Source organism: Miscanthus floridulus, chromosome 5, assembly GCF_019320115.1.
Source record: "Miscanthus floridulus cultivar M001 chromosome 5, ASM1932011v1, whole genome shotgun sequence".
NCBI lineage: Eukaryota > Viridiplantae > Streptophyta > Magnoliopsida > Poales > Poaceae > Miscanthus > Miscanthus floridulus.
This window is the reverse complement of record NC_089584.1, coordinates 97987735-98014640: the sequence shown is the minus strand read 5'-3', so window position 1 is coordinate 98014640 and position 26906 is coordinate 97987735. Positions and strand designations below refer to the sequence as shown.

The following is a 26906-nucleotide window of genomic DNA, read 5'->3' as shown; positions in this document are numbered from 1 at the left end:
ATAACCCATGGATGTCAGTTTCGTTGATATATATTCCACTACAATCAAATTATAAGACGTCTTGGCTTTTCTAGCAGCCGCTTTTTATTCTAAGGGTTAGTTGGCAGGAACTTGTAGTGCTGTCGGCTATGTGGCTTTCTATGGGAAGTCTGTGTTAAGAGTGGAATGAGACCAGGAGAACAAGGCGTCCTCAACGGTGGCCTAAAATTCACATGCTGAGGAGTGGAATCCAAAGAATAAACAAATATTTAGCTGCACAACTCACTATTATATATTTAGACATAGTGTATATAATACATAGTAAAAATTATGTACCTAAAAAAATTAAAACATCTTATAATTTTAAATGGAGAAGTATATCAAACCATCCTATAATTTGAAATTGAGGAAGTAATAATAAACAAGTAAACATAGCATATCTCCCACTCTTCGGGTCGTACATGCTATCTTAATCGCACATATAATATATATTAATATATACATACTTTATTCCATCTTTATATTAGTAAAAAGAACCGACCATGAGCAGAACAAATAGCAAACAATCGTATTGTCACGCTATTAGCCCAGGGGGGCTAAAATCAGCTCCTACTCCCTCAGTCCCAGAAACGATGGAATTCTGGAGTTCAAAACATGTCTCAAGAAAGTATGTAAACATAGTCAAAGCCATTTCGTTTCGGCTGGATTGACTTATAAGCTATGGCTAAAAATATTGCCGACTGGTTTGGTGTGAAAGAAAAATACTATTTGTTGACGGATAAACCGAGACTTATAACTCAAATACAGGCTGATCAACTTTTTAGCGTAAGACCCATCTGTCTAAACAAAGCACCGAATGCACCAACCACATAACATCCCAGTCCATGCATCTCACGGTCATTCTCAGCCACACGCTACACACCACTGGACTCCCGCACTTTCTAGAAACATGGAAGCGCTGACATCGGAACTCTGTAGAAGCGCTCACATTCACCAGATGCCAGGGGCATACACGTAGTCTTCTTGCATTGCACGGTCGAGGATAAAACTTGCCACTAACGCTCTTTTTCAGACTCGTATAGAGCGGAAGCTCTCTGCACTGACGTCCTACTAATTTAACCTTGAAACTCGAGATTTTCATGCTTTCTGGACGGAGGGATTAGTTGTTAGTAACTTGGCGTGTACTGAAACTATCTCTTCGAAGTTTGCGCCTGCAGTGATCCCGGGGGTAGTGCGAAACTTCCAGTGTCGTTGAACCAGTAGAGAACCATTTCAAAATGCAAAGCATGTTCTTGAGCGCCTTGGTCGCGTTCTCCTTCGTGTTAAAATCACCAAGGACGACCCTGTAGCCCCCCTATTTTGTCACCATCAATCCTGTGAAGCAAAGAAAATTAACTATACATGTTAGGGCGTTCGGCTGGTATAGTTACAGTTTATTTCAGCTTATTCTCTCTCACAGAATACTATTCAATCATCCAAAACCATATAAAAAAAACTGTTCACCGGACCATCCGAATGAGCTGTGTCAGTTGTCCGTTGGGCGACGTTGTGGACATAAGTAGGGATGAAAACGGATCGGATACGGATGGATATCACCGATATTACATTTGTTTTTATATTTCTGTCCGGATTCAGATTCGAATACGGATAGTGTCAACTATGTCGGATAGGATACGATTGGATATCGACATCATAGATATGCGATTTGAGTATTCGGATACGGAAACGGTATCGAATGTTGAATATCCGGACTCGGATACGGACAGATCTCAACCTCTCTAAACGAATTTGGTTTCGAATACGGTCAAAAAATATCCGTACCGTTTTCATCCCTAGACATAAGACATTTTCCAACGAGCTGTGTCAATTTGGGCGACCATCCGAACGAGCTGTGTCAATTTGGGCGACGTTGTGGACATAAGACATTTTCCAACCTTTTGTCCGTTGTCAGTTTGGTACAAAACAACAGATTTGTACGAATGAACAAAGTAAAGAAAAAGGAGATCACAAAGCATAAAAAAAGCATAGAACACATCTAAATAAATTCAACCCCTGAACCCCAGGTGAGGGCATCTTCAGTGATTAAAATATTTCTTTAAGCGAAGTTGCAAAGTGAAGATATGACATAATAAGCAACAAATAAAAGAAATCTGATGCTTGAGTGACATGATTTTTTTTTTACGAAGCTGGAGGGGTTTACACCCCTACAGAAATTTATTAAAAGTTAAAGCCAAAAGGCAATTACAAGGAGAGTGACATGATTTGTAAGCAAACATAACACGAGAGCCCTAGCGTAGCAAGAAATTCTTACTTATAAGGAACCTTCAATGACTTGTCAGGTGGAACATTGTTCTCTTTATCCAAACTTACAGCGAACTCAACAAACTCTTGCAGACACCTCAGAAACCATGTCATGGCATCATCATATCGGGTGCTGAACAACACATTCGCTGGACCAAACCTGAATATCAACCATTCACTTACTCACATGCAAAGCATGATAAGTTGCATTGCCAATCAAAGTGAACAGTAAATGCAGAAAAATACCAAAGCAATTGGTTATTATAGGTTCCATTTTGGTATATACCCCATATTACCAAAAAAATATTATGGTTACTTTCATATGTTAACAGCATCCGATACTAGTTTAACTTTGGCGACATGAAAATCCATTAAAAATAAACATGAAAGTTCTGAAAGTATTTTTTATGATGTCATCTATCACCACACAATTTGAACTAAAAACTAAACTTGTCCAGGGAGAAAAAAAGAACAAGAAATTTCATGTTTATTTTTGGGGAGGAAACAAGTCAAAATTTGATCAGACGACCAAATGAACAAAAAAAAATTTTCAGCATAGTGAGATGGATTTTTTTTCCATTTTATTATGAACCACTGAAAAGTGAGGATTGAGGAATACTGGCGTACAGATCATCTAGAAAGGGACAAACACAAAGCAGAAAGCTTACAGTTTATACGTTTTGTTATTGATATCTGTGATTCTTGGATAGCTTCCCACAGCATGAATCTTGATCCGGTATCTATGCAAACGCTGAGCAAGTCAAAAGCACAGTTTTCCTTCTAGAACAACTATAGCGTGCTAAGTATCAAGGTTTACCATCCATATGTAATCAATGAAGTGAAACATGCAACTTAGCAATGTAAGTAGCAAAGAAGTTATTAAAAAAAACTTAGTGTGTGACACGTGCACTTGAGGGCTAACAAAGTGTGGTTAGAAAACCAAAAACATGGACATATGTGGCAATCAACCAAACACTTAACTAGTAACTGTGGCATCAGAAAGGTATCGCAAGTTAGGCTGCAAACCAAACACAGCAATACTACTCAACTACCTTAGTCTTTGACACACTTACATATGTTTACACTACTATCCTAGGCAGTAATACACCCCAAATAGTTGAGGAGACGGCTGGCGGATAGAGGTTCTTGGACCTAAGTATATCTGGATATGCACCCCTAACAATACAGAAGATGACTACCGGACTTCTTCGAGCCAAAATGTATTTGGGTATAGATTTATAGAAAGCAACATATCAGAAAAGAACAAAACATCGAAACAGGTACCATAATAATAGGCCAATGGAGCCATAATTTGGATATACTTCTGAAGAGAGTGATGAGTACATAAACTTATAGAAAACATCATTATGCGCCAAGGATACTGAAATTTCGAGGTAAAATACTGAGCCATGATATGCAACAGAAGTGCAACTTGACCCCAAGCAGCATTTATCTCATCCCCACTCAACCTAAGAGTGACATAGATTTAAATCAAATAGCTGAACTCAGAAGTATGCCTCAAATAGAATGAAGGCGAAGCACTGAATGTAGTGAATCAATGTCTTATCTTTGATCTTTGCAACTTGCAGTTAGGATACCAACCTCATGAGAGTGTCCAAGACGGAGGTTATTTATTGTTCCAAATACTCCATGTTGTGAAATATAGAATGCATCATTCAGAACATTTGTATGCTTTAACAGTTCCAGATGGGCCTGAGAAACTTCTATTTTTGCCAAAATAGCATCTTGTTCTTCCTGCGTAGTGAAGTGGCAATTTTTTTAGGTAGTAAACTATCAGTAACAGAAGAAAATGTTGGGAAACAATTCAATCCTAGGGAAACCTGCACATAGATAAGGAATCATAATTTCTGCTGCTATCTGCAGATAAGAAGACAGTATGAAATAGAGATACCAATGCAGGCAATATGCACATTGCAACAACATTATTGGCTTTAGCCATCAATTTGTTGACACGGAAGAAATATATGATGACAAAAGCAACGTAGACTTGGTAAACTGTGACCTTCTGAATTATAGCTGATATGAAACAGAGTACATGTCTAATTGTATGTACATTTCACTGAAGGAGTCAACACATTTTGAAGTACGACAACATTAAGACAGTGCATTGTTAATCTGATAAGTAGATATCCATATACATATGAACTATAATGGGTATACCTGATGAGATGTCCGCTGAAACCAAAAGCTGTTGAATTCTTGCCAGTATCTGCCAAGAATATGACACATTTAGTATGTATACAAATAGGAGTCAACCAAAAATTGCAGACTGTGTAAGCAACTGCATAGTTGTGGTGGTGATTCGCAGAACAATATTCCTGTGATAATAATTATCCAGTGGTGGTATTGGTGCCAACTTATATCGAATATTTTACTTAGTTAATTAAATAGCAGAACCAAATTATTTAACATTTCAAGTAAAGAAGTGGGTGCAATATTCATCAACCTCTTGTTAACAGGAAAGAAACAAAGGAAGCAAGAAAAACAAAAAAAACACTGCAAGAAAAACTAACAGGTGGAGCACCTACTGTTAGCATCAAGTAAATAAACATGATTCAAGACAATGCAACCTAGACAAACTTTAAAACTAATATCAAGAAGATGCCTGAAAGAAAATGGCAAGGAGAAAAAGTACTAACTGCTCTTTCAATTCCTTAAATTATTTAGATTTTGTTTCAAGATCTTTCATCTCAGAAATAACTTCTGAATATTACTTTTCAGCTTCTTCAATATCAGCTCTAAGTTTCTTTTCTTCTTCCTCAATCTGAAATTACAGCACAAAATACAAATGGAATTCACAAAAGTGTTATAACTTACACATTCCAACAAAAATTCTGACAGCTTCTGCAATAAGGTTGGAACATTGACATATCTGACAGTTTTTGAAAGAAAGGACATATCTGACAGTAATATTCTGCCATGAGTTGATTGCTTATGTTTGGTTATTCATCAAGTATACCAATACCAATCAAACAATAATATCTGGATCCTGTATCTTCATTAGTTAGTTGTAATCAAATCATATATGCCAAGAGGCACGCTCACCTTTTGTTTCTCCTTCTGAAAATCCGTTTCACTGAGGATGCTGTAGGACTCCAGCTCCAAATGTTGAAGAGAAGCCTCATAAGCTTGAATATCAGAACTAATATCTTCAATCTCAAAATCCATCTTATCAGAAAGAATTCTCATACATTCCAGACAAAGCGGCTGCTTAATCTGCATATGACAATTAAGCCATCAAATCACTAACATAAAAAATGAATAGCACAAACACAAAAAGAAAAATATGAATGACAGAAGTACCAAATATATCCGTGCTCACATAATGAATATTGACGCATCTTAAACAAGCAATAGTACCTGAGTTTGTGAGGTAGCAATCTCAAATGCTCTTTTTAATACAGTAACACTAGAGAGAAATCCAGAATTATTTCCTGGCATAGAGCTACTGGAGTTAACACTTGGTGGTGAAACATCCTCAATTTTCCTTGAAGGGAAAATTCACAGAATGAATTTTTAATATGATAAAACCAAGAACTGATTCCATCATATTATCATATTTCAGTCGATGTCACAGTCATACATCGTAAGATTACAAGAATACAAGATATTATCTCACTGGGGAACACACCTATTACAGAGTTAATCTAGCGGAAGACTTTCGAGTGAAGGCTCCTCCTTCACGGGCATCATCAGAGTTGGCGTAGTGCAGCGTAGATTCCATCTCCGAACCAAACTTGAGCGTAGGCACGAGATCTTCTAATCCTTTTAAAGTCAGCATCTCTGAGAAGCAGGAAATCTGCACACCGCCAGATGTGTGCAGGCCATGGTCAGCACCGATGAGCTTTAGTGAAAAAGATAAAACAAGGGATCTGGCTATCCTATAATTTGGCTGTGGTTTGCATCCTTAGCGCATGCGAAGAGATAAATAATATAATAATTATCAAGTTTTAACGCATTCCCTAAACCACACACATCCACATCCATCCACCAACCCATCCATCCCAAACCATCTCCACACCACCACACCATATCTCGTCTCACACACTCGGGTCGACAGGCCAACTCCCTCTCGGCCTTGTCTCAACGGCCCGCAACCCCCAAGGCTCACGACCGAGAAATACCCCAAACCCTGGATGGAGGAAAGAAGGACTCACCTCCTATCTAGTTTAAGCGAAACCTAGGAAAGGTCCATAGCCGACAAGTCGGCATATGTATCGATCGATCAATCACACACTCTGCAGAGGTTTTACATACCCACAAGATAACCATCCTCGACGGTGCCCCGTCTAGGCAGATTCCGGCCGCTTGCTAGCCTAGAACGATGCCACCCTACCTCTCAGCCCTGGAACATCCCAAGTCTAGTCTGGGATGGCTGATACTGTGAGTCGTAGACAGAACCGAGGCCCTCCGGATGTCAAGAGCCAGGTCCACAAGGCCTCCTGAAGTCTCGGAAGGGTGTGGGGGAAAACAGCGCGCCCCGTACCTCCTTGCACACGTTCGCTTGGCAGTAGTGGTATTGTTCTACCAAGTAGTCCGACCGTCCCGCACCATATAGGGCGAGTGGGATGTAAAGGATTCCCGGTGAGTCTGAGTACTAGTAAGTCCTTAGGGATTGACCAAGCCAGAATGTCTTCATCAGGGTTTCCGTTTTACGTGCCACCACAGCACCTCTACCCCGGGCTCCACCTCTCCGAGGTTCACACCCAAGGCCACCTCCAATTACCATTTACCCGCCACAGGTACTCCATATCCAAGTGCCCAGGTAGCACCACATGGCAAGACTCGCCCCAGGCTCGTCGTTATTCCAGCCCGGTCGACACAACCCTCACTCTCCACGCACCCAAGACACACGCAGCACGCTCACACACCACCAAGTCTGGCACCCATAGCCAAACCCTTCCCAGGGGGTTCACCACCAGCATCACATCCCCGATATAATGCTAAGTGGAGTTAATAATAAGTATAGTGGTGTAATATGCAAGCAAGCAGGCAAGTAAGTATATATAAGCGAGCGAATGCGCAAAGCAGGGTGACGTGGTAGAGTGGGTTGCATCAGGGTAATAATGGCCCAGGTAGTAGCATGCATCAAAGTACTATCAAAGGAATAATTATAAAGCGCTAGCATTTCTAAATATTATGCAATGTCTAATAGGATTCTCTAAAAGAGGGTGCTGCCATGACACCTGCGATGTAGAGGTAGTAGTGGTACAATTCTCCATTTGTTGGTGTTCTATTAGCGGGGTCACCTCCTCCTGTGTCGACTCCATTCCGTAGTCCTTGTCGTCGTCCACGTTCTCTTGGTCCGATCGCCAGCTACTCCGCTAAGCGTCACGCAAGGCAAGAGAACACTCGACACTCGAAAAGACGACAAGGCGCAGGAAGATCCAATAACACCAACGAGACAATAAAAGATACACGGCTTGGCCCTCTTGGCGGTTGTCCGATTCCCTCGGGCCAAAGAAACACGAGTGGTGGTATGCTGAGCACAAGCTTAAGTCATGGCCAAGCCAGTATGGCTTTACGATAAACGGTTTAAGCCAGAGCTTATCCAGAGCAAACACAACGGCTCACGATCTTTCGATCCGGTGTCATTGAATTGATGGGGATTGGAAGTCGGGCCCCAAGAAAGAAGAATGATGGGGTTCGGCTCTTATAGCCTTATCCCGCAAGTCACAATTGGACACGAGTAGCAAACAAGTACGATTAACACTATTGTGACTTGGCCCCAACGTACTTCCGCTCGCCCGCTATGGTAAAATGCGGTAGCGCAAAGAGATTGGACATCAACGGGTTCCCCCTCGATCCACACGACACAATAACGTCGGGAGCTGAGAAGAGGGTCGCTCAACACGGCAAGAGATGTGGGGGTTAGCTAGGCACATCCATGTCATGTTCTCAGACACATCTTCGGGAAAGATGGTTTTAGACGGTCGATCGGGTCGATACGCACGGGTCCGAGGTACGACTTAGACCATAGCTTCGCTAACCCAAAGGGAATAGTCCGGTCTTTGATCCAATCGTCATGGGCAAGACGGAATCGAACGGAGCGGGCTAACGGTGCAACAAGAGCAAGCACAACAAGGGACAATGTCTAATTCTTCCAACACTCGCGCCATGACAAAAGACAGGGCATTGGAAGGAAGCGACAAACACCAAGTGCGCAAACCACTCGTAGGGTACCCGACTTAGGTGCACTGGCACTAAGGCTTCTCTCTAATTCATAGCGGTGCGGTTGTCACCGCGGGAATCAAAGAAATGCGATGGTCATACCAGGTACAAGCATACAGGGGTTTGAGCACGAAGAGACAAGTAAAAGCAAAAGAGTGGCGTAGCTCCATGGTCATGGCGAGGCGAACTCGCGGCCACAAGCTACACCAACGAGTTAGCATCTATCGTTCCATGATTGTTATCTCCCAGGTCATCTCCCACAAGACTTGGTCATGGAGGGCTCAAAGCGTGTGGGTGATATCCGCATCGATGTTAGTATCGACATCGAATCCATCACGACCATGTTCTAGGGCCGAAGACAGGAGCTAACACTCGTGGTATGAAATTAGCTAAGAAGCGAGGGGTCGAGTTACACTCGGCATCACGGTCATGGCGAGATGGATCCTGCGATCGTAACGTCCGAACGAGGTACGATCCCTCAGCCGGCTCGAAGGCTCGGCACACCAGCAACAACATCAACAACCAGCGATAAAAACCAAACATGACCGAAAGATGCAACAACTCGACACGACTGCGGAGTAGCACATTCCATAGCTGGGTGATAGATGAATTCCTGTAAGACAGTCATGAACGGATAGGTTGTAAGAATAGGGCCCAACAAGGTAGATATGCGTAAACGGAAAGATGCGAGATGGGGCTTTCCATGGTCTCGATAAGACATACAACTAGGGTTCATGGTCCAGAGGGTACGGCTCGCAGTAGACGGGGTCATGATATCTCCTCAACGGCACGCACTTGCAAGGCAAGGCGACCGGGACGTCGGAAGACTCCACTTGTCATCGGTACGATGCTAGGGATTACACGGTTTCTCAACGGTTCGCCCTCGTTTAACGAGGCAGCCGGAATGTCGGTAACGGACTCAATACCACGACGGCACGGTGCTAGGTCATGCGGTGCATACCAGGGCTTTGTCCGTGGGTTGTGCAATGTGACTACTTCAAAAGGCCTTTAGTGCGGATCCCGGTAGATCTCGACGGCATGTTTTCGTAACTCGAGGTAGCTGGAACAGTGGTGAAACACGGGCACAGGGTTCCACGGAACCGTCAAGGCAACCAAAAAGGGAATCCTGCAGTCCATGATGCGGCGATCAATACCACGTGGTCCAATTACGGCTTCGGGGCTCACGATGAGGTCATGGTAACTCTTCGCCACGGCATGGCTTGGCCACGACGGGTTTTATAGGCGACAAGTCCTTTCCGGCGTCTCCTACGCCGTGGATCCGTTTGGCTAAGTCCGGTCTCGTGCTAGTGAGTGCGGGCGTGTCTAGGAGCGGTAGAGCTCCGTCGCAACGTCAGAGATGGCGATCAAGGCTTGACTCATTCGGGCGTGGTTTACGGTGGACGAGGCATGGCTTTAGAGAATGCTTCAATGGTAGTCGGCAACCACACCGGCGTTCTTGGAACTCCGGCGGTTCGATTTGGCTTGGGTTAGTCACGTGTGTGTGTGCTTGTGTCCAAAGGCCGGAGGTGACCTCGGTCTACGCATCCCATGATTGGAACGCCATGGCCGGTAAGCAAGGTTGGGGTTGGAAAGAGGGGCTCGGTGGTGGCTGTTGGACGGGGCTCGGCCATGGTTCGCGAAAGACGCCGCAAGGGGCCGGTTTCTTCCCTGCACATAGAGTTGCACGGCTCGAAGGCCGGACACAAGGATGGACATGGCCAGGTGGTGCTGTCGTCCACTGGCATGGTGGCATTGCGGGGTCGCTTCCTCCCTGCGATAGTGGAAACAGCGGCACGAAGGCCGGGCTCAGCATGAGTAACGGTAGGGAGGGGAAAGATGGGGTCCTGGGCTTTTGGGTGCTCACCGTTTGTTCAGGTAGGTCGTTGCGGTCTTGGAACGGGGGCGCGTCGAGGTGCTGCCACCGTGCCTGGGGCATGGACGAACATGCTGCGGCAGTGCTTCAAGGCGACGGCTTGCTATTCTAGCTGTAGCTTCAGCAGGCGATGCAGCTCCTGCTCTCGGCCATGGTGACGTCGGTGCGGATCGAAGTGGAGGGCACCAGTGCGGCCTTGGTGAAGCACGACGACATCAGCGCGGAGGGGCTCGCCGTGGCCGAGACAGGGTCGGGGCTTGGCGTGGCCGTGGCCGAGGACGAGGCGCAGAGGGCGACGAAGTATGGACGCGGCTTCGACGGTTCGTCGTGAACGCGGTGCTTGGGGACGGGGCGAAGCTTGACGCGGTCGCGGCTCCACCGGTAGTCCCTGCGGACGCGTCGTGGCGAGGACGGCGCCTCGGGCTCAGCCTCAGGTCCGGGACGACGCTCGTCGGGCGGCCGGGGAGCACGGCGTCGCGGGCGGCACCGCGGCTTCGGCAGCGGCCCCGGCTCGGCGTGCTTCGGAGCAGCGTGGCGAAGGTGCTCGGCGTGGCTGTGGATGACGTCGCCGTGGCGAGGCGGCGTGGACGCGGCGGCCAGCGTGGAGGGCAAGGGCGCGGACGGCAGCGACGGTGGCGCGGCTCGGCTAGGTGGGGTCGCTGGTGGCGTGGCCCTTTGCCATGGACTTCGGTGACGACGAGGCCGAGCGCCGCGGTGGCGAGCAGCGGCTCCGGCGTGGCGAGGCGCTGCGGACGAAGAGACGGACGCGCGGTGGAGCAGTCCCGGCAGCGGAGTGGACCGGCGAGGGGCCACCGGCAGCGAGGACGACGGAGCCTGGCGTCGGCGGCGCGGTGCGTCGCGTTGAGTGCCTCCGCGGCGAGCTCGAAGCAGCGGTGCGCGGCTCTGGCGTAGAGCGAGGTCGTGGCCGCGGCGACAGTTGTGGAGAGCGGCGGAGCACTGGAGGAGGAAGAAAGGAACGACGGCGGCTTGGAGGAAGAAGAAGAGGGGCGACGCTATTTATGCACGCAGGCTAGGGCAGCCGGGGTCGCGGACGGCGGCGATTCTCGGGGTCCGCGCTCCCCGGGCACGCGGCGCGCATCGAGCGAGGGGGCGCGGGGCGAGCCGAGGGCGCGGGGCTGGCGTTGCACGCACGCAAGCTTGCAGCGGGCGAGCGGCGGCGGCGTGGGAGCGGGGTCGCGTGCGCCCTAGGGTTCCGAAGGGGCGGCTTGGGCCGGCTGGGCAAGGAGAGGGGGGGGGGGGGGGGGGGCTCGGTGAAGGGGGCGGCCGCAAGGGGGCAGCTGGGCCGACCTTGCTGGGCCGCTTGGTCGTGTGCGCGCGAGCGGGCCTCCGCACTGCTGGGCCGAGCAGCTGGGCTCTCAGCGCGCGCGAGGCAGGCCGCGAGGGAGAGGAAGGGCGAGTGGGCTGGCAGGGCGGGCTGGGCCGGTCAGGCGCGAGCAGGCCGAACTGCTGAGCTGGTTGGGCCGGTTTGGCTTTCCTATTTTCCTTTCCCTTTTTCTAATTCCTTATCTATTTATTCCTCTATTATATTTACTTCCAAAAGCTCCTAAATTGGTATACACGTGTTGCCAACATGTACAGCTCCTAGTGGGGTCCTCTAGGGGTTATCTACGGGTTTAGGGTTAAGTCCACGGCAACAACAGTGTCGAGTTATGGTTGTTTAATGAGAAGAATTCGAGAGAGAGGTTCAAGGGAGAGTCGGAATAATCTCGCGAGGAATCCAAGGGAGTTGCTATAGATTGTGCTTCTCCAAAATGAAACCAAGACTCAAACACGAGGCAACAAAAGAGCTCCGGCAAATCTCTACAAACAATTCTGTATGCCTGCAACGTTTCGTTAGCGGGTTTGACTCGTGTTGGACCTAACGTTTACATGCTTCACACGATTACAGGAAAAATTCCAAAAAGTTCGTAATTTTTGGTTTCCAGAAAAATCCGGGTTGTTACAGGTGGCAGCAACTGTCTACCAACTCCTTCAGAGGAAGATGTCTTGTATATGGAAGCAGCAGGAGGTGGAAGCATAATATATGAAGCCTCTATCGGCTTTGGTGGCTGATTAGGTTCAATATGCGGGGCTGCTGCACTTCGTGGACGTGGGGGGCTTCCAAGACCTTGTGATCTATTGTTCTTTGATAATACTACATAAGAACTGTCCATCCTGCTTGCGCCCAAGGTACTACCCTGAACAGCAGATGCATGCATACTGCACCCATTAATAACAGCACAAAAGGTAAGAGCCACCACTATCGCAAAATTGCAAAATAGAGACACTTGGGTATGGGTAGTGCTTGAAGGAAGAAAATGTAGATTTAACAATGGCTGTCAAGGTAATTCTGTGACACAAAATAATTTAAAAGAAGATATCTAGAGTAAAGGCAAATGACAAATGATAATCCTGGTCTTAGTATTAATGCACTGAAATAATTTAATCATTAAACCTGCTTGGCAACTAAAATAAATTCCAATGTTTAGCATCATCAAAACAAAATAAAGAAGAATTGTTAACTGTATGATCAAGGCAGCAGGCAGCAGCCTTTTCCCCATTCAAGAAAAGAATTATAGCTATGTTCCTGAACGAGTCGCATGTCCGAGTATTTAGCTGTTTAGCTTACCCTCAGTGTGGACATGAAGGTTCTATTGTGTGAATACCTCTATTCAAAACTCTAAAAGGAAGAGAAGATTGCAAATGTTCTTTTAAGCCAAAATCTTTTCAATTCCTGCCATGAGCTCACTAGGCCTCCTTCGGAATGTAGGATTGAAAAAATGCAGGAATAGGAAAAACACAGGAATAGGACATGAATACATAAGCAGAATAGAGGAAACAACATTAATTTTGTAGGAATAAGTGTTTGGATAAACACCAAGAAAAACACAAGAAACAAGAGGTTTGAGTGGATGTTTTTCCCATGGTTTTCATGTGAAATAAAACACAAAGGAAGGTTTCCTTCCAACTAAAGGACACAACAGTAACTCAATCCATAGAAATGAGGATCCTATATTTTTCCTAGAATCCAAAGGGAGCATTGCAAACCATTAAAATACCCAAATTGTGCTTGAAATTGCTGCATTTCTTTTTCTACTTTTTCTACTAGAAAGTAGAAACATTACAGTTTATTGCATTCCATTAGAAAAATGCACTTGAAGTTATAGGGCAATAAAGCGTGCTCGAGTCGTCATGGTAATATGTATTCACCTTCTAAGAATTTAACCATGATGAAATCAGTTGAGGACGACGAGTTGGTAAAGGCAACAGAATAGGGCTAGTGTAATCTAATCGGGCCGGAGAATGGGTACCGGAGTCGGCTCCGACGACAAGAAGCGCGCCGTGGCACTCCTGACACCTGGTTCGGAGCGGAGACGGGTCCACCGCGCCGCCCTTGCCACCGGTCGGACGCTTCATCTCGCCGGGTAGCCGCTCTTGACTAGCAAGAATCCTCGCTGAACCGTAACAGCGTCGCGATTCGCGGACTCCGAAGCTGCTTTGTATCAGCTATTCTCGCCACGAGCGGAGTCGACTCGGAGGAAGAAGGTGACGGGCGGGGGAGGACGACCAGGACTCCACCAGGAGGAACCCGAGGAAGACGCGGACGGAACCGGACGGATACGCACGGCGCCGCAAATAGCATCATTCCATGACGTGTGGGACCCATAACGGAAAGAGTATCCGGGCCAACGTGCCGGTGGGTGGGAGGACGGTATCGTCCTCGTGCCTTCTCCGTTATAAGGATGTCTCTGGTATCTCTCTCTCCGTCTCTCGCTTCGCCGACGCCGGCAAGAGCTAGGGTTTCGTGCGCCACCGCCACTTCCGCCCGCCATGGCCGAGACCCCCACGTATCAGATCCTGGTGCGTCTCCTCGACGGGCGCACCAGATGTCTCCGCTTCTCCACGCCCACCGTTTCCGGCGCCGTGCTCCTCGACGCCGTCGCGTCGATCTCTCGCGTACCCGCCGCCGCCCTCCGCCTCGTCACCGGCCGCATCGACGTCTCGCCCTCCTCCGTCCTCTCCTCGGCAGCTGATGGCCAGTTCCCCTACGCGTCCGCGCTCCTCCGCCTTCGAGGAGGCAAGGGCGGGTTCGGCTCCCTCCTCAGAGGGGCCGCCTCCAAGGCGGGGCAGAAGAAGACCAGCAACTTTGACGCCTGCCGCGACATCAACGGCCGCCGCCTCCGCCACGTCAACGCCGAGCGCCGCCTCGAGGAATGGAAGGCCGAGGCCGCCGACCGCCAGCTAGAAAAGCTCGCCGAGAACTTCATCAAGAAGAAGGCCAAGGAGGCGGGCCGCGGCGGCGGACCCTCAGCTGCTGAGGTGGACAAGTACCTGGAGAAGTACCGCAAGGATGCTGAGATCTGCGTCAACACGGTTGAAGAATCCGTGCGTGCATCTCTTGGAAAGAGGAAGACAGCGCGTAAGCCGCCCTCTGGCGCAGACGCTAAGAAGCTTAAGATTTGGTGAGTACCGTCCAATCTTTTAACATGTTAGTTCAATTACAGATCGCCGAAATCAATTAGTTCTTATGAAACTTTTATATGCTTATTAATTAAGCTAGTACCTCCGTCCAAAATAAATCAATTCCTATAATCACTTGAAGTCTATCTTAAGTTTGACTAACTTTATACTAGGAAAGAGTAACATCATTTATGACACCAAATAAGTGCAGTATGAAAATATATTTCATGGAGTATCCATCTAGTGATACTAATTTGGTGTCTTGGATATTGGTGTTCTTTTCTATAAATTTGATTAAACTTAAAATAGTTTGACTTAGGACAACTCTAGAAGTTGATTTATTTTTGGGACGGAGGGAGTATTTATAAGACCAGTCTCAATGGAAAGTTTGATGTCGTCGTTTTCAAGATGTGGCAGTCTTGGAAACTGGACATGAAACATCCTCTGTTAATTGTACGGTTTCATTTTAGTGATTCATAGGCTAGCTGCAGCATTTAATTATTCAATGTTTTTGTGATCAAATGTGCCATGTGAACTATTTATCCATTTAATATTGTTCTAAGTATTAGCATATTAAAACATGGTCATATTGTCGTTTCATCTCCATGGAACTCTCATCCTCTCACAAATTTGGGTGAGTAATATGGGCATGTAAGTGGCATTTCATGTTTGATTTTCTCAAATCAACATGTCAATTTTGGTAGTTGTTCTGGTAAGCCGCAAATTTAAGTTACTTATGGGATGATTGGGGTTGGGGGTAAAGAAAGTTCTGTGCAAGTCTGTGTTGTGTTTTTAGGTAGCTAACTAAATCAATTATATCCCTTCACAATGGCTTAATGTTTGCTGTTCTAGTTTGTGTTGTGTGGTGTCTGAATTATTTCGATTATGCAGGTTGGGAAAGAACAAAGTAGAAGAAGATGAAAGTGATAGTGACAGTGACAGTGATGTGGATGATGAGGACAATGAAGGTCATGAGAGCACAGATGCAAAGTCTGTAGTAGTTGATGACAGGAATTGCTCAAATGGATCCAGCAAAAACGAGGAGAAGCTTGATCTGGGTTCTGTTTCTGGGTCACATTCAGAAGGAGAGTCCTCAGGGGAGAAGTCCCAACTGACAACAAGATCAGGAGCTGAAGGTGGTGACTTCGAATCTGATGGTAGTGCGGAGCCTGAGGTAGGAATGGTGGATCATCTCATTTGTGTGAACAGTGCTGCTGCTGCTGCTTCAGAAGAAGTGCTGAAATCAGATGAAGTGACAGCAGATGAGGATAACACTGCTTCAGCTACTTCAAACCAAAACAATTCAGGGGTACCACAAGTTGAAGAAGTGCTGAAAGCAGACAAGGATAGCACTGCTTCAGCTACTTCAAACCAAAACAATCCAGAGGTGCCACAAGTAGAAGAATATGCTGACGCCAGCAAATCTTATTCAGAGCAATTGAACCTTGCAAAGTACAGTTCAGCTGCAGAATTGGAGGTATGTTTATTTTTTTCATGGCAATTTTGGTTACATGATAGTCAGCTCTAGAAATGTTTTTTCCCGAGTAATGACTTTGTCAGAAATTAGAAGTATACGAATACTTATGAGGATATTAGCTAGCTCTTCTAGTAAGCAGTTACTAGGTCAATCTAAATGGCACTATTGTCTTGTATAGTTAGCCCTCCAATACTCTGACAAACACTGAACTGTCGAATTCTGCTATTTCTGTTTCAGCATATATTCATATATGAAATGGCAAATGGGACTGCCTTGGAAATGGGTAATCGCCTTATGTATATATCATTGGCCCTCAAATACTCTGTCTAGCACTTGTCATCATTTTTTGTCAATTCTGTTCCAATTTAATAGTCACTTGAAGTGGCAAATGGGATGGCTTTGGAAGTTAATGTGGAGTCAGCTTATTGTAGTAGATATCATTAGCTCTCGTCCAATACTCTGACGAACACTTAGTTATCTCTTTCTTCCAATTCTGTTGCATTTTGATATTCATTTGAAGTGGCTGGAAATTAATGGGCTATCAGCTTATGAGAGATCCATAGTTCCATACATGTGAAGTGTAATGTGCAACAATGATGATGCTCATTCAAACACACACTATCAGCACACTGTGTGAGTACACATGCTTCATTCCATTTTCTTTAGGCACACCGCACACTTGTAAATCTGTTTGACTTGTATTGTGGACTTGTGGTAATATGTCAATGTCCTACTTGGCTGTTTGAGCACAGTTCACTGGATTTCTGTTCCTTCCTTTTTCCATATGCTATCCACAGAAAGGTTCTGGGTTTTTGTTTGATTTTTTTCCTTGCTTTTGTTTGATCATTGTTTTCCTTCTCTGTATGAACTTAAAGTATATATCAGAAACCTTTTGCTTTATGATGTCCTGATCTCAATGTTGATTCTCACATTGCTAACCACCTCTTTGGTTTTGTTGTTGCCTTATAGGTACTTGGTATGGAGAAGCTAAAAATAGAGCTGCAATCTCGTGGATTAAAATGTGGTGGAACTTTACAGGAGCGAGCTGCCCGACTCTTCCTTCTGAAGACAACTCCATTGGATAAGTTACCAAAGAAGCTGCTTGCAAAGGCCACTACTGGGGGGAAGTGAGAAGCTGTAGCAACATATAAACAAGTACTGGAGGTGCAATGTTTAAGTTTTTATTTGGCCATATATGGAAATCTGTTGTCGTGGAATCATGTGTTACAACTTATAAGCCCTTGGCTTGGCATTTTGACAATTAATGAGATGTCTGTATGTACGTATATGTTAACTGTTACTTGGAAGCCCTAAGTTTGGACTAGAATTTGTGATGCCTTAAACTTCCGTTGCCAAACATCTGTTCAGCCCTAGGATTGGTTACCTATTCAGATTGTCCATGATTTAGGTAGGATTTCAGAACAGCTCTGAAGAATGTGTGACAAGTGTTCTGTTCTGAAGAGGCATATGCTTGAGTGCGCTGCCCACTAATCTCTTGTCTCATAGAACAGGGCTTAGAAATTAGCATGAAGCCACTACAGGTTAACTGAACTGCATCTTAAAAATGAAAGAAAAAAGTTCACTCGGATTAGTGGTGTTTGTACCACTTTGGATTATTATATTTTGGATTATAAAATATGATTACAGTAATCTTAGATTGTGGATTATAATAATTTAATTTGTTTGGAACCTTGGATTTTAGGTGTTGGATTGTTGTTTGGACTATAATCTCCTATTAGTAAGCTGGAGGTGGATTATAGGATTACTACAAGCCACTGGTTGGATTTTTATAATATATATCTCATAATTAAAGTGTTGAGATTGTTTTTAGTAGTTATCATAATCCAAGGTGATCCAAACATATCCGAGCATGGACGTTCTACCCGTTTCCCTCTATCTTCTCTAGTTTGAAAAAGGGTCTTACATTGGATATAAGGCCAAGGGTCAGGTTGTCCTCTTAATTTGGTTTTCTGTCATCCTAATCCGCTTGAGGTAAATGTCGCTCATTCTTTTCAAAGATACTTTTGTTGTTTGTATCACCAATCAGTGAGCTTAGCTTAGAGTTCCTTTTGGTTGGGTGGTTGGATAATGCAAACTAGGCTATAAGCTGGATCAGCTAGAGCCAAATAGGGCCTCAGACCCTTTCACCAAACAATCTCCACGTGTTCCATGAAAAGAAAAGAAAAAGCAGATGATCACATATTCCAAGAGTCTCTTTATATATCTTTATATTGGTAGGAATTGAGATTTTAATGAAAAAATTCCTTGCAACAACATTTTCAACTAGATCTCTAAATATTTTCATCCTCTATTTCTGGTTTCTCACTCGCCCAAGATAAAAAGCGAAGTTAGCTCTCTAAAGTGTTAATATAGCAAAATTATTGGAGGATGGAGAGATCGAAAACATTTATTATTAGAATTCGCAATGACTCCAAATAATGACTTAGAAAATGGATTTAAAAAAGACCGATGCTCTAAGTTCAATGTGTCTACACATACTTAGACTGTCTCCAACAAGGAATTTATATGGGCACCCAAACCCAAAATGGGTAGCAAGAGACCCAAAATCAGCCTTCAACAGAGTACCTATACGGGAGATCTATTTTGGGCTGCCTAAGAGGCACAACCCAAATATGGGCATCCTCTCTCCTAGAAACCCATTTGCAGAAAGAATTCTCTTTTAGGTCTTGTTGTTGGAGAAGATGCCGAATATGTATTGAACCTTTTGCCTGTAGCACTACCTAAAGGACGAATATGTCTTGTATTTTGGGTGTTGTTGTTGGAAATAGCCTTATGTTATGATGTTTAGGATCGGGAATAATGATTGTCCCAGTAAACCAAGGACTTCAAATAGTCTATTTATGTAATTTTTTTTTCTAAACAAAGAACCATGTTACATCATTAACATGTTCGCTTAGTCGTATTTGGCTTATAAGCCATGGCTTATCAGTCAACGAACAATATTTTTCTCTTACACTAAACCAGCCAACAGTACTTTCAGTCATGGTTTATCAGCCAAACAAGTCCAAACGAACAGGGCGCATGTGTTCAATGTCCTATGGAGAAGTGAGGAACAAGTTGTATGATAATTTTTTTTATTTAAATACACAGACGGTCTGGACATGTCATCATGCATTATTTTGGTTCACTAACTCCTAAAATATATTTCTAGAACACTAATCTTGCTCAATGATGCACAACAAGTCCATACCTCTCAATGTGGGCTTTACCGATGATTTGGCACGTTGATTGGGCTTTAACATGCCATCTTCCTTTCTTTATTCCTCCTCCCTAGCTAGGGCATTTTGTCAAGCATGTTGTAGGCGAGCATTCATGACACCATCTGCCAAATCTCCTCCATGCTCATTGCCAACAATTCATCATGCCGAGCACCACGAAGCCATCCTCAACTGAATCTCAAGTGTGGGCAATGGCTCAAGGGCCGTACATGTTGTCACCAACAACCATGGAGGCTAACAACGACGCAACAAGCCATAGTGAGTAGGGGATGCAACAACCAACGATGTGGGGGATGGAGGCTTGCTCCTCATTGTGGTGGGGTGCCTTCCCTCCTCCACTCAAAAGACAGACACGGGTGGCTTTGGCCCGGTTCGCTTGTCTTATGAGCCGTACTATTTCAGCGAACGAACAATATTTTTCTCTCACAACAAATCAACGAACAATACTTTCAGCCATGACTTTTCAGCAAAGCGAACATGGCCTTTGGCGGGATGAGGCAGCATGCACTACAACAAGGTCAAGCGAGGGTCTCATCGTGGCATACAGTGGCCGCTTAGCGGCTGCAAGCTAGCGAGTGCATAACAATGGAGTTGCGACGAGGCCATGGATTGAATAGTGCTATGAATACTTGGAACATGACCTCCATGCCCATTGAGCATGTTGCCTTGGAGCAAGTACTCAAACACTAGCACACACCCATTAGGCTCATCAAAGTACCAAGGAGGCAAACAATGTGTGGGTGGTGAAGGGAGATGAGCATGTTGAGCTGCTGATGGAATGCTCGGTAATCCCTACTACAGTGGATCTTAAGGGCGTCAAGCCCTGAGGGGGATTGTTAAGGGAGGTAATCCCGCAGTCCCAGTTGTGTGCTGATCTCCACCTCCACCCAGGTGAGCTGTCCACCCACACCCTTATCCATAGTACTAAAATTAAAGTGGGTGCAAGATCAACATTGAACACCATAGGTAGCTAGAGTTGATTAAGAGTGTTTGCATTGAAATTAATTATCAAAAGCGAAAAGCATGGCGCATTATGATATCTAGTCTAGCATCCCAGAAGGAAACTCGATTTCTAAACTAGTTAAGACCGAAAGAGGGGGAGATGATGAATTGGACCTCTAAAAACTTAAGTCCAACACTCGACTTGAATTTCACTTGAAAAACTATAAACTAACTAGCAAGATGTGCACCTTGAGTTTTTCTAGTGTGCTCTACCTATCCAACCCACAACGAGTTTTCTAATCTAGAGTCAATTCTATCAACAAGCATATGTTAATCTAGGAAAGATAAAATCCACACAATGATATATTTTTTCTCTCGTTGCTAGCATAAAAATATTTGCTCGATATATCTTAAGTTTAATTTTATAATCTATGAGTTGGTACAGTTAAACATCAAGTTTCATGAATTCTTTTAGAATTTGTAATTCCAGTTGGCTTGAATTTAGTTACCAGTATGTTAAGGCCTCAAGGGTTGGTATGTCTGACGATGATTATGAGGGAGGCTTCTCTCAAATTTTCACTTTGCTCTATTGTCGGGGAGTGCACTTATACGTATAGCATACATGGGCACATTCATTTAGACCGGACTGTATAACAAATTACACAAGATCTAGTTTCACGATTTGATTAGTTTGACCATCAACTAAACCAGGTTATAATAATACAAGCTTTGCTTTTAATCAAAATTAGATTAATAATTTGGTGGTAGGAATATTTGTTTCTAAATCAGTGAAAAGTCAGAGTTTAGCGCCTATTGTGTTGTTTTTATTCTTTATTTTTTTATGTTATTGTTCATCTATCCATTTTTATTTTCACATCCACATTTAATTGAACATGGAAAGTAAAGAAGACATAATGGAAACACATTTATAGTTGAACGAAAAATCAGAATGGAACATAGACACATTCACATTTAGTTTAGTGGGAAAAATAAAGGAAACATAATGGAATGAACAGGAAAATCGGAGGCAGGTTCGGACAAAAAATGACATCAAACGGGAAAAGAAATAAAAAAAAACATGTGCCGCTGTCATGACGGACGTGCGTGACGGGCGAGGACTCGTGTTCAACCATAGTAGAAAAAGTAAAACCGGAACGCCTTTAGTGAACTAAAAATACATAAAACAAAAATGGAACGAAAACCAAAAAAATCTTTAGAAAAGAAAGAAAAGGAAAAAGTCGTGAACGTGCAGCACGCACACCGTGAACGCATACGGAAAATAAGTAGAACGGACGGAACATTAGTCGAACACCGTGAGCATAACACGAAATTAGACACGGAAACACCCAGAAATGAATAGAGACGGATTGCGAGCCAGACACTAGAAAAAACATAGAATGGACGACTGAATGTTACGCGAGCAGGACATGGGGAACATCGGGAAAAATGCGGCCGTGGGAACAATGGTAGTATAGGTAGTAGCAGTATAGAAAAGCTAGCGAGTAGGTCTCAACCAAGCCCCCTCGTCTACAATACACCTACCGTACCGCGGGAAAGTTGGATAATAATTAGAGTGACATAATAAGATTAGTGCACCGTTGGATGCCCATGGGATACGTGTGTAGTAGGAGAGAGATTTTTATCTCTTGCTGCACACGTATCTCAATGTGCATCCAATGGTGATGTACATAGGAGCGGTAAATTTTTTATAAACATAACTACTGAAAAAAGATTGACCTTTATCTTTTTTCATGGATCATACTATTAGCTATTCTTTCTGTTATGAAGGTATTGTTCTACAATCCTTAAGATTCTTACTAGTGTTTGTGGTTTCCACCAACTTAAGTCACTGCCATTTCCCCTGTACATATGCATACACACATTAATACTCACATGACGGTTCTAACATTTTGGTCTACAGATGATCAAAGTTGGCCGAAAGAAATTGGGACACAACAGTAGGTCCCGTTCCACTTTTTGAAAGCGGCTATGTTTTTATGTTTCTGGGTATCATATGGTGGCTTTTGGTGTCTGGACTTACGATATCTAATATTTTATCGATGATAGTTGCATTCAGTGCTACTTCTTGGTGCATTGTCCTGGTGAGTGACCATATGCTTTGCAATAATATTTCAATATCTACCTAGATTTTCTAGAAAATTTTGTTTTTACAGACACCCCTCCTCCTAGACTGGACAGGCGTGCTCGAGGGCTGTTATGAAGACCATATTTTGGCCCTCAATTATAGAACTTGGAAGATTATTTGACATGATTATGGGCCTTGCTTTATTCATCCCAATTGGCCTTCTATCGTGGTTCTGCTTCATGTTTGAATTTCAGAGCCATCTTTTGTTCAACCAAGCGTTTAGCCGGGGGTCTTGAGATTTCAAGGATCTTTGCAGATCACAGTTGAAAGAAATACAAATTACGACCAACAAATGGTAGGTGTTTCTAAGCAGTATTGCCTATTTTTTAGCCATAAATACAGCAGGGGAAGTCCCCACTGTTGGTATATATATTTAAATAAAGTAATTGTACATAGAGAAAAGGAGAAAGGGAAAAGACTACAGGGTTGTACAACTGTACAGAGAGAGAGGGAGGGAGAGGAGAGAACAACAGAGGGGAGTCAGCCTTGGAGTCCTAAAGAGGACCGAAAGGTTATTCTTTTTGAATCACAAAGTCTATGGCCCTGCAATGTAGCTTCCTTCACAAAATTTTCTTCCAAGAAACAAGGGTGGGACATCCTCGGTCAAAGATTAAATTGTTTCTTCTGTTGGTATATATATTTAAATAAAGTAACTGTACAGAGAGAAAAGGAGAAAGGGAAAGGACTACAGGGTTGTACAACTGTACAAAGAGAGAGAGAGGGAGGGGAGAGAACAGTGGAGGGGAGTCAACCTTGGAGTCCTAAAGAGGACCGAAAGGTTGCCTTTTTTGAATCACAAAGTCTATGGGCCTGCAGTCTAGCTTCCTTCGTAAAATTTTGCTTTCAAGAAACAAAGGAGGGACGTCCTCGGTCAAAGATTAAATTGTTTCTTTGTTTCCATATCTACCAAGCTCCAATGATGAAGATTTCCATGAAGAAAGTGCTCGAGAACTACTGCTTAGCTTGGGTTATGATCTGAAAGAAATCTGCACCACGATTCCAATGTATGCCAAGTTGCTGCCAACAACTTAGGGAATGGACAACCGAAGAAGAGATGGAAGGTTGTTTCTTCCAAATTTCTATTGTAGAGCACACGGTTGTAGTTGTTCCCTTCTAATTTCTACTTCTTTCTCTTAAGGATGTTCCTTGTGTTCAGCCTATCCATTAGAAGTAACCAAGTGAAGACTCTAAGTTTATTACAGCATTTGGAGTCCCAAATCCAAATAAAGGGCTTAGGAGGTTTGATATTTTTGTAGGGAAGGTTGTAGAGCTTAGAAGAACTATATGTATAATTTCCCCAGATGTACGTACTGCCAAGTGTCTTTATCTTCTTGCTGAACCTGAATTGTTTGTAAATAATCTTGGAGACTTTGATACTCATGATAAGCTTGTTTAGAGAGGGGTAGGTCGAACTGAGTTTTCAATATATTACTTGTCAACAACTGACCAACTGAGATGTTTGTGTTTTTTTTTTGCAAATGTATAAAGCCTTGGATACTTGGTTTGCGTAATATTGTCATTCCAGAGGTCAAGCCAGAAGAGAATAGCTGAACCATCACCCACCTTGCATTTGGCAATTCCACGAAACATATCACAAAGTTTTAAAACATCCCTCCACCAGAAAGAGCCTTTGTCAAAGGTGACATGGTGTATTTGACCATTAAGGTAGTGAGCATTCCAGATGAGCTTAACCCATAGAACTTCTTTCTTATTGTACAATTTATCTAGGCGTTTGAGAAGAAGAGCTTTGTTTTGGCTTCTTAGGTTTATTATTCCCAGTCCACCTTTTCATTTTGGTTTGCAACATTTCTAGAAAGCCACAAGGGGCTACATTTTAGCATTGCTATCAACTCTTCTTCACAAACAGTGCCTTCTAGCTCTATCATTGCATTCCAGGATAGCCACTGGGATTTGGAAAGTACACATGGCATAAGTAGGAAAAGAAGAGAGAACTATATTGACAAGTTGGAGTCTTCCAGCATGGGTTAAGAGGCTAGAGGTAGCAGTAACCCTTCTTTCAATCTTGCTCATTATGAAGTCGTAGTGCTCTACTATCGGTTTGGTGGTGCCTAAATGCAGACCTAGATAGGTGAAAGGTAAGGTTTCTAGTTTGCAACTGAAGACACCTGCTAGCTGTTGTGCTTTATCATCACACATGTTGAGAGGAACAAGACATGATTTTTTTTATAATTGACCCTGAGGTCAATCGAGGTATAGAAGGACTCTAATAACCCCTTAGCGTGAACAATTCTCTTTGGGAAGCTTTCATGATCAGCAGGGTGTCATCAGCATATTGTATTATGGGGTATTGATCCAACTCATAGGAAGAGATGGGGAGTTCAATGAGACCATCCTGATGATCCTTATTGATGATGCACTGAAGGAGATCAGCTACCAGAACAATTAGCAAGGGGATAGAGGACCCCCTGCCTAACACCTCGCTTACATTGGAAGTTATTTCTGAGGAGACCAGTTGCCTGTTGTAGTTTTATTCGATATTATTCTGATGCAGCAATCAATATGATACTCAATTTAATTCTTGGGATAGGATGTTTTGCAGTTCTGTTACTTCTGTCAGTGTAGTTAAATTATGGGTCATTTTTAGTTGGTCGTGTGGGTGCTCTAGTTTTATATTGATTTTTTTTCTAAAAAATGCAGGAGAGCTACACATCATTATATTAAGAAGATGAAAAAGGGACAAGTTGAAAGCCCTAGTTTGGTTTTGGATAATTGATGAAACATATATACTAACCTTTGTCATGAGTTGTGATATGAGTTCCAAGTGAGGAGCATGGTGGCACTCAAGTGATGGTGATGATCACATGGAATGATGAGATGGCCACATGTGATGATGATCAAGTGCTCAACTTGGAAAAGAAGAAAGAGAAAAGCAAAACCCTATGGAGATCAAGGCAAAGCTAAATAGGGGCTTTGTTTCGGTGATCAAGACACTATAGAGAGTGTGATCACGTTTATGATAGATGGCCATACTATTGAGAGGGGTTCTCAATTAGATAGTTTGGTCATCTAGTGCCACTAGGTGTTGGATTTCATGTATTGCATTTAGGCCTAGCGCACATCGGAGAGCAAGCAAAAATATTTATCAAAAATAATTTGAGAAATGCTAACTTGGCTCTAACATGTTTTGAGAAAACACTTTGAGGGTTAGCAACGCTTGCAAAGGAGTGTTAGACTATTTGTGGATCGAATCGAGAATAAAAAACACAGCTAACGGAGGTGTTTGCCTCGGGGTGGTCACCACCATGGCAGAGGTGGTGCACCACCGTAGCCTGTCCGGTGACCCACTAGCCAAGCTCGAGAGACGCTGGTGCTAGGGCTAGCACCGCCACTGTGTTAGGTGGCACCGCCACCCCTAGGGTAGTGCCCACCTGGACATGGCCGAGAGCAGCAAGTTAAGGGCAGGCACCAGTGTGTCCGGTGTACACCGCCAGGTGCATGGCGGTGCACCGCCATAGGCACCGTCACACTTGTTCGGTGCCACCGCCTCTTTTCACCCGAGAGCACCAAAAAGCGAAGGGGGCACTGCCATGGTCACCACCATGGGTGCGGCGGTGCACCACCCTTTTTATCTAGAGGCTTGGTTTTTGGGGGCATGGCTAGGTGGTCACCGCCACCCTGTCCGGTGCCCCCCTTGGAGGGCACCGCCACCCTGTTCGTTGCTAGGCACCGCCCTGTCCGGTGACCTCGTAGAAACATCTCCAAGGGGTACAACGGTTCTATTTGCTTGTGTGACTATAAATAGAGGGTGTGGCCGGCCTTGGCCACTCTCTTGGCACTCCATACACTTGTGCACACCCTTTGTGAACTGAGCAAACACAATCCACTCATTTGCACACTTGATTTCATCATTTGAGTAAGATTGGTGAGCCTCTAGTGCATTGTATTGAGTTGCATCATCTTGTGGCACTAGTTGGGTGATTTGGGCTGGTTGTGAGCTTGTTACTCTTGGTGTTTGCCGACACCTAGATGGCCCAGTGATTGGAGGATCGTTGAGCGGAGTTGGTGTTTGTCTCTGGCCTCGATCGGTTGCTTGTGCGGGTTCTTGACCTTCTCTCGACGAAGAGCCAAAAGGTACTCTATTAGATTGCACGTGTCATTGAGCTACCTCACTTGTGGGTAGGTTCTTGCGGTGTCAAATTGTGTGGATGAGGTTCATGCAACACCTCTTAGCCACCGAACCACCAATTGTTGGTCAACACAATGGGGACTAGCGTGCTGGTAAGCACGTGAACCTCGAGAGAAAAATCTTGTCTCTTGTGATTGGATTTCTCCTGG

The 26906-nt window shown here is 44.4% G+C and overlaps 1 protein-coding gene and 1 pseudogene across 1 annotated transcript; one reads left to right on the top strand and one right to left on the bottom strand.

Moving 5' to 3' along the window:
- Nucleotides 1-536: 536 nt before the first annotated feature.
- LOC136450300 (beclin-1-like protein) lies at nt 537-11597 on the bottom strand (annotated as a pseudogene).
- A 2499-nt stretch (nt 11598-14096) lies between these two features.
- On the top strand, nt 14097-17569 carry LOC136450299 (uncharacterized). The gene is made up of 3 exons (XM_066450691.1): nt 14097-14808; nt 15698-16283; nt 17253-17569. Exons 1-3 carry the CDS (start codon nt 14177-14179, stop codon nt 17412-17414), a joined length of 1380 nt encoding a protein of 459 aa, XP_066306788.1. The 5' UTR covers nt 14097-14176; the 3' UTR covers nt 17415-17569.
- The last annotated feature ends 9337 nt before the right edge of the window (nt 17570-26906 follow it).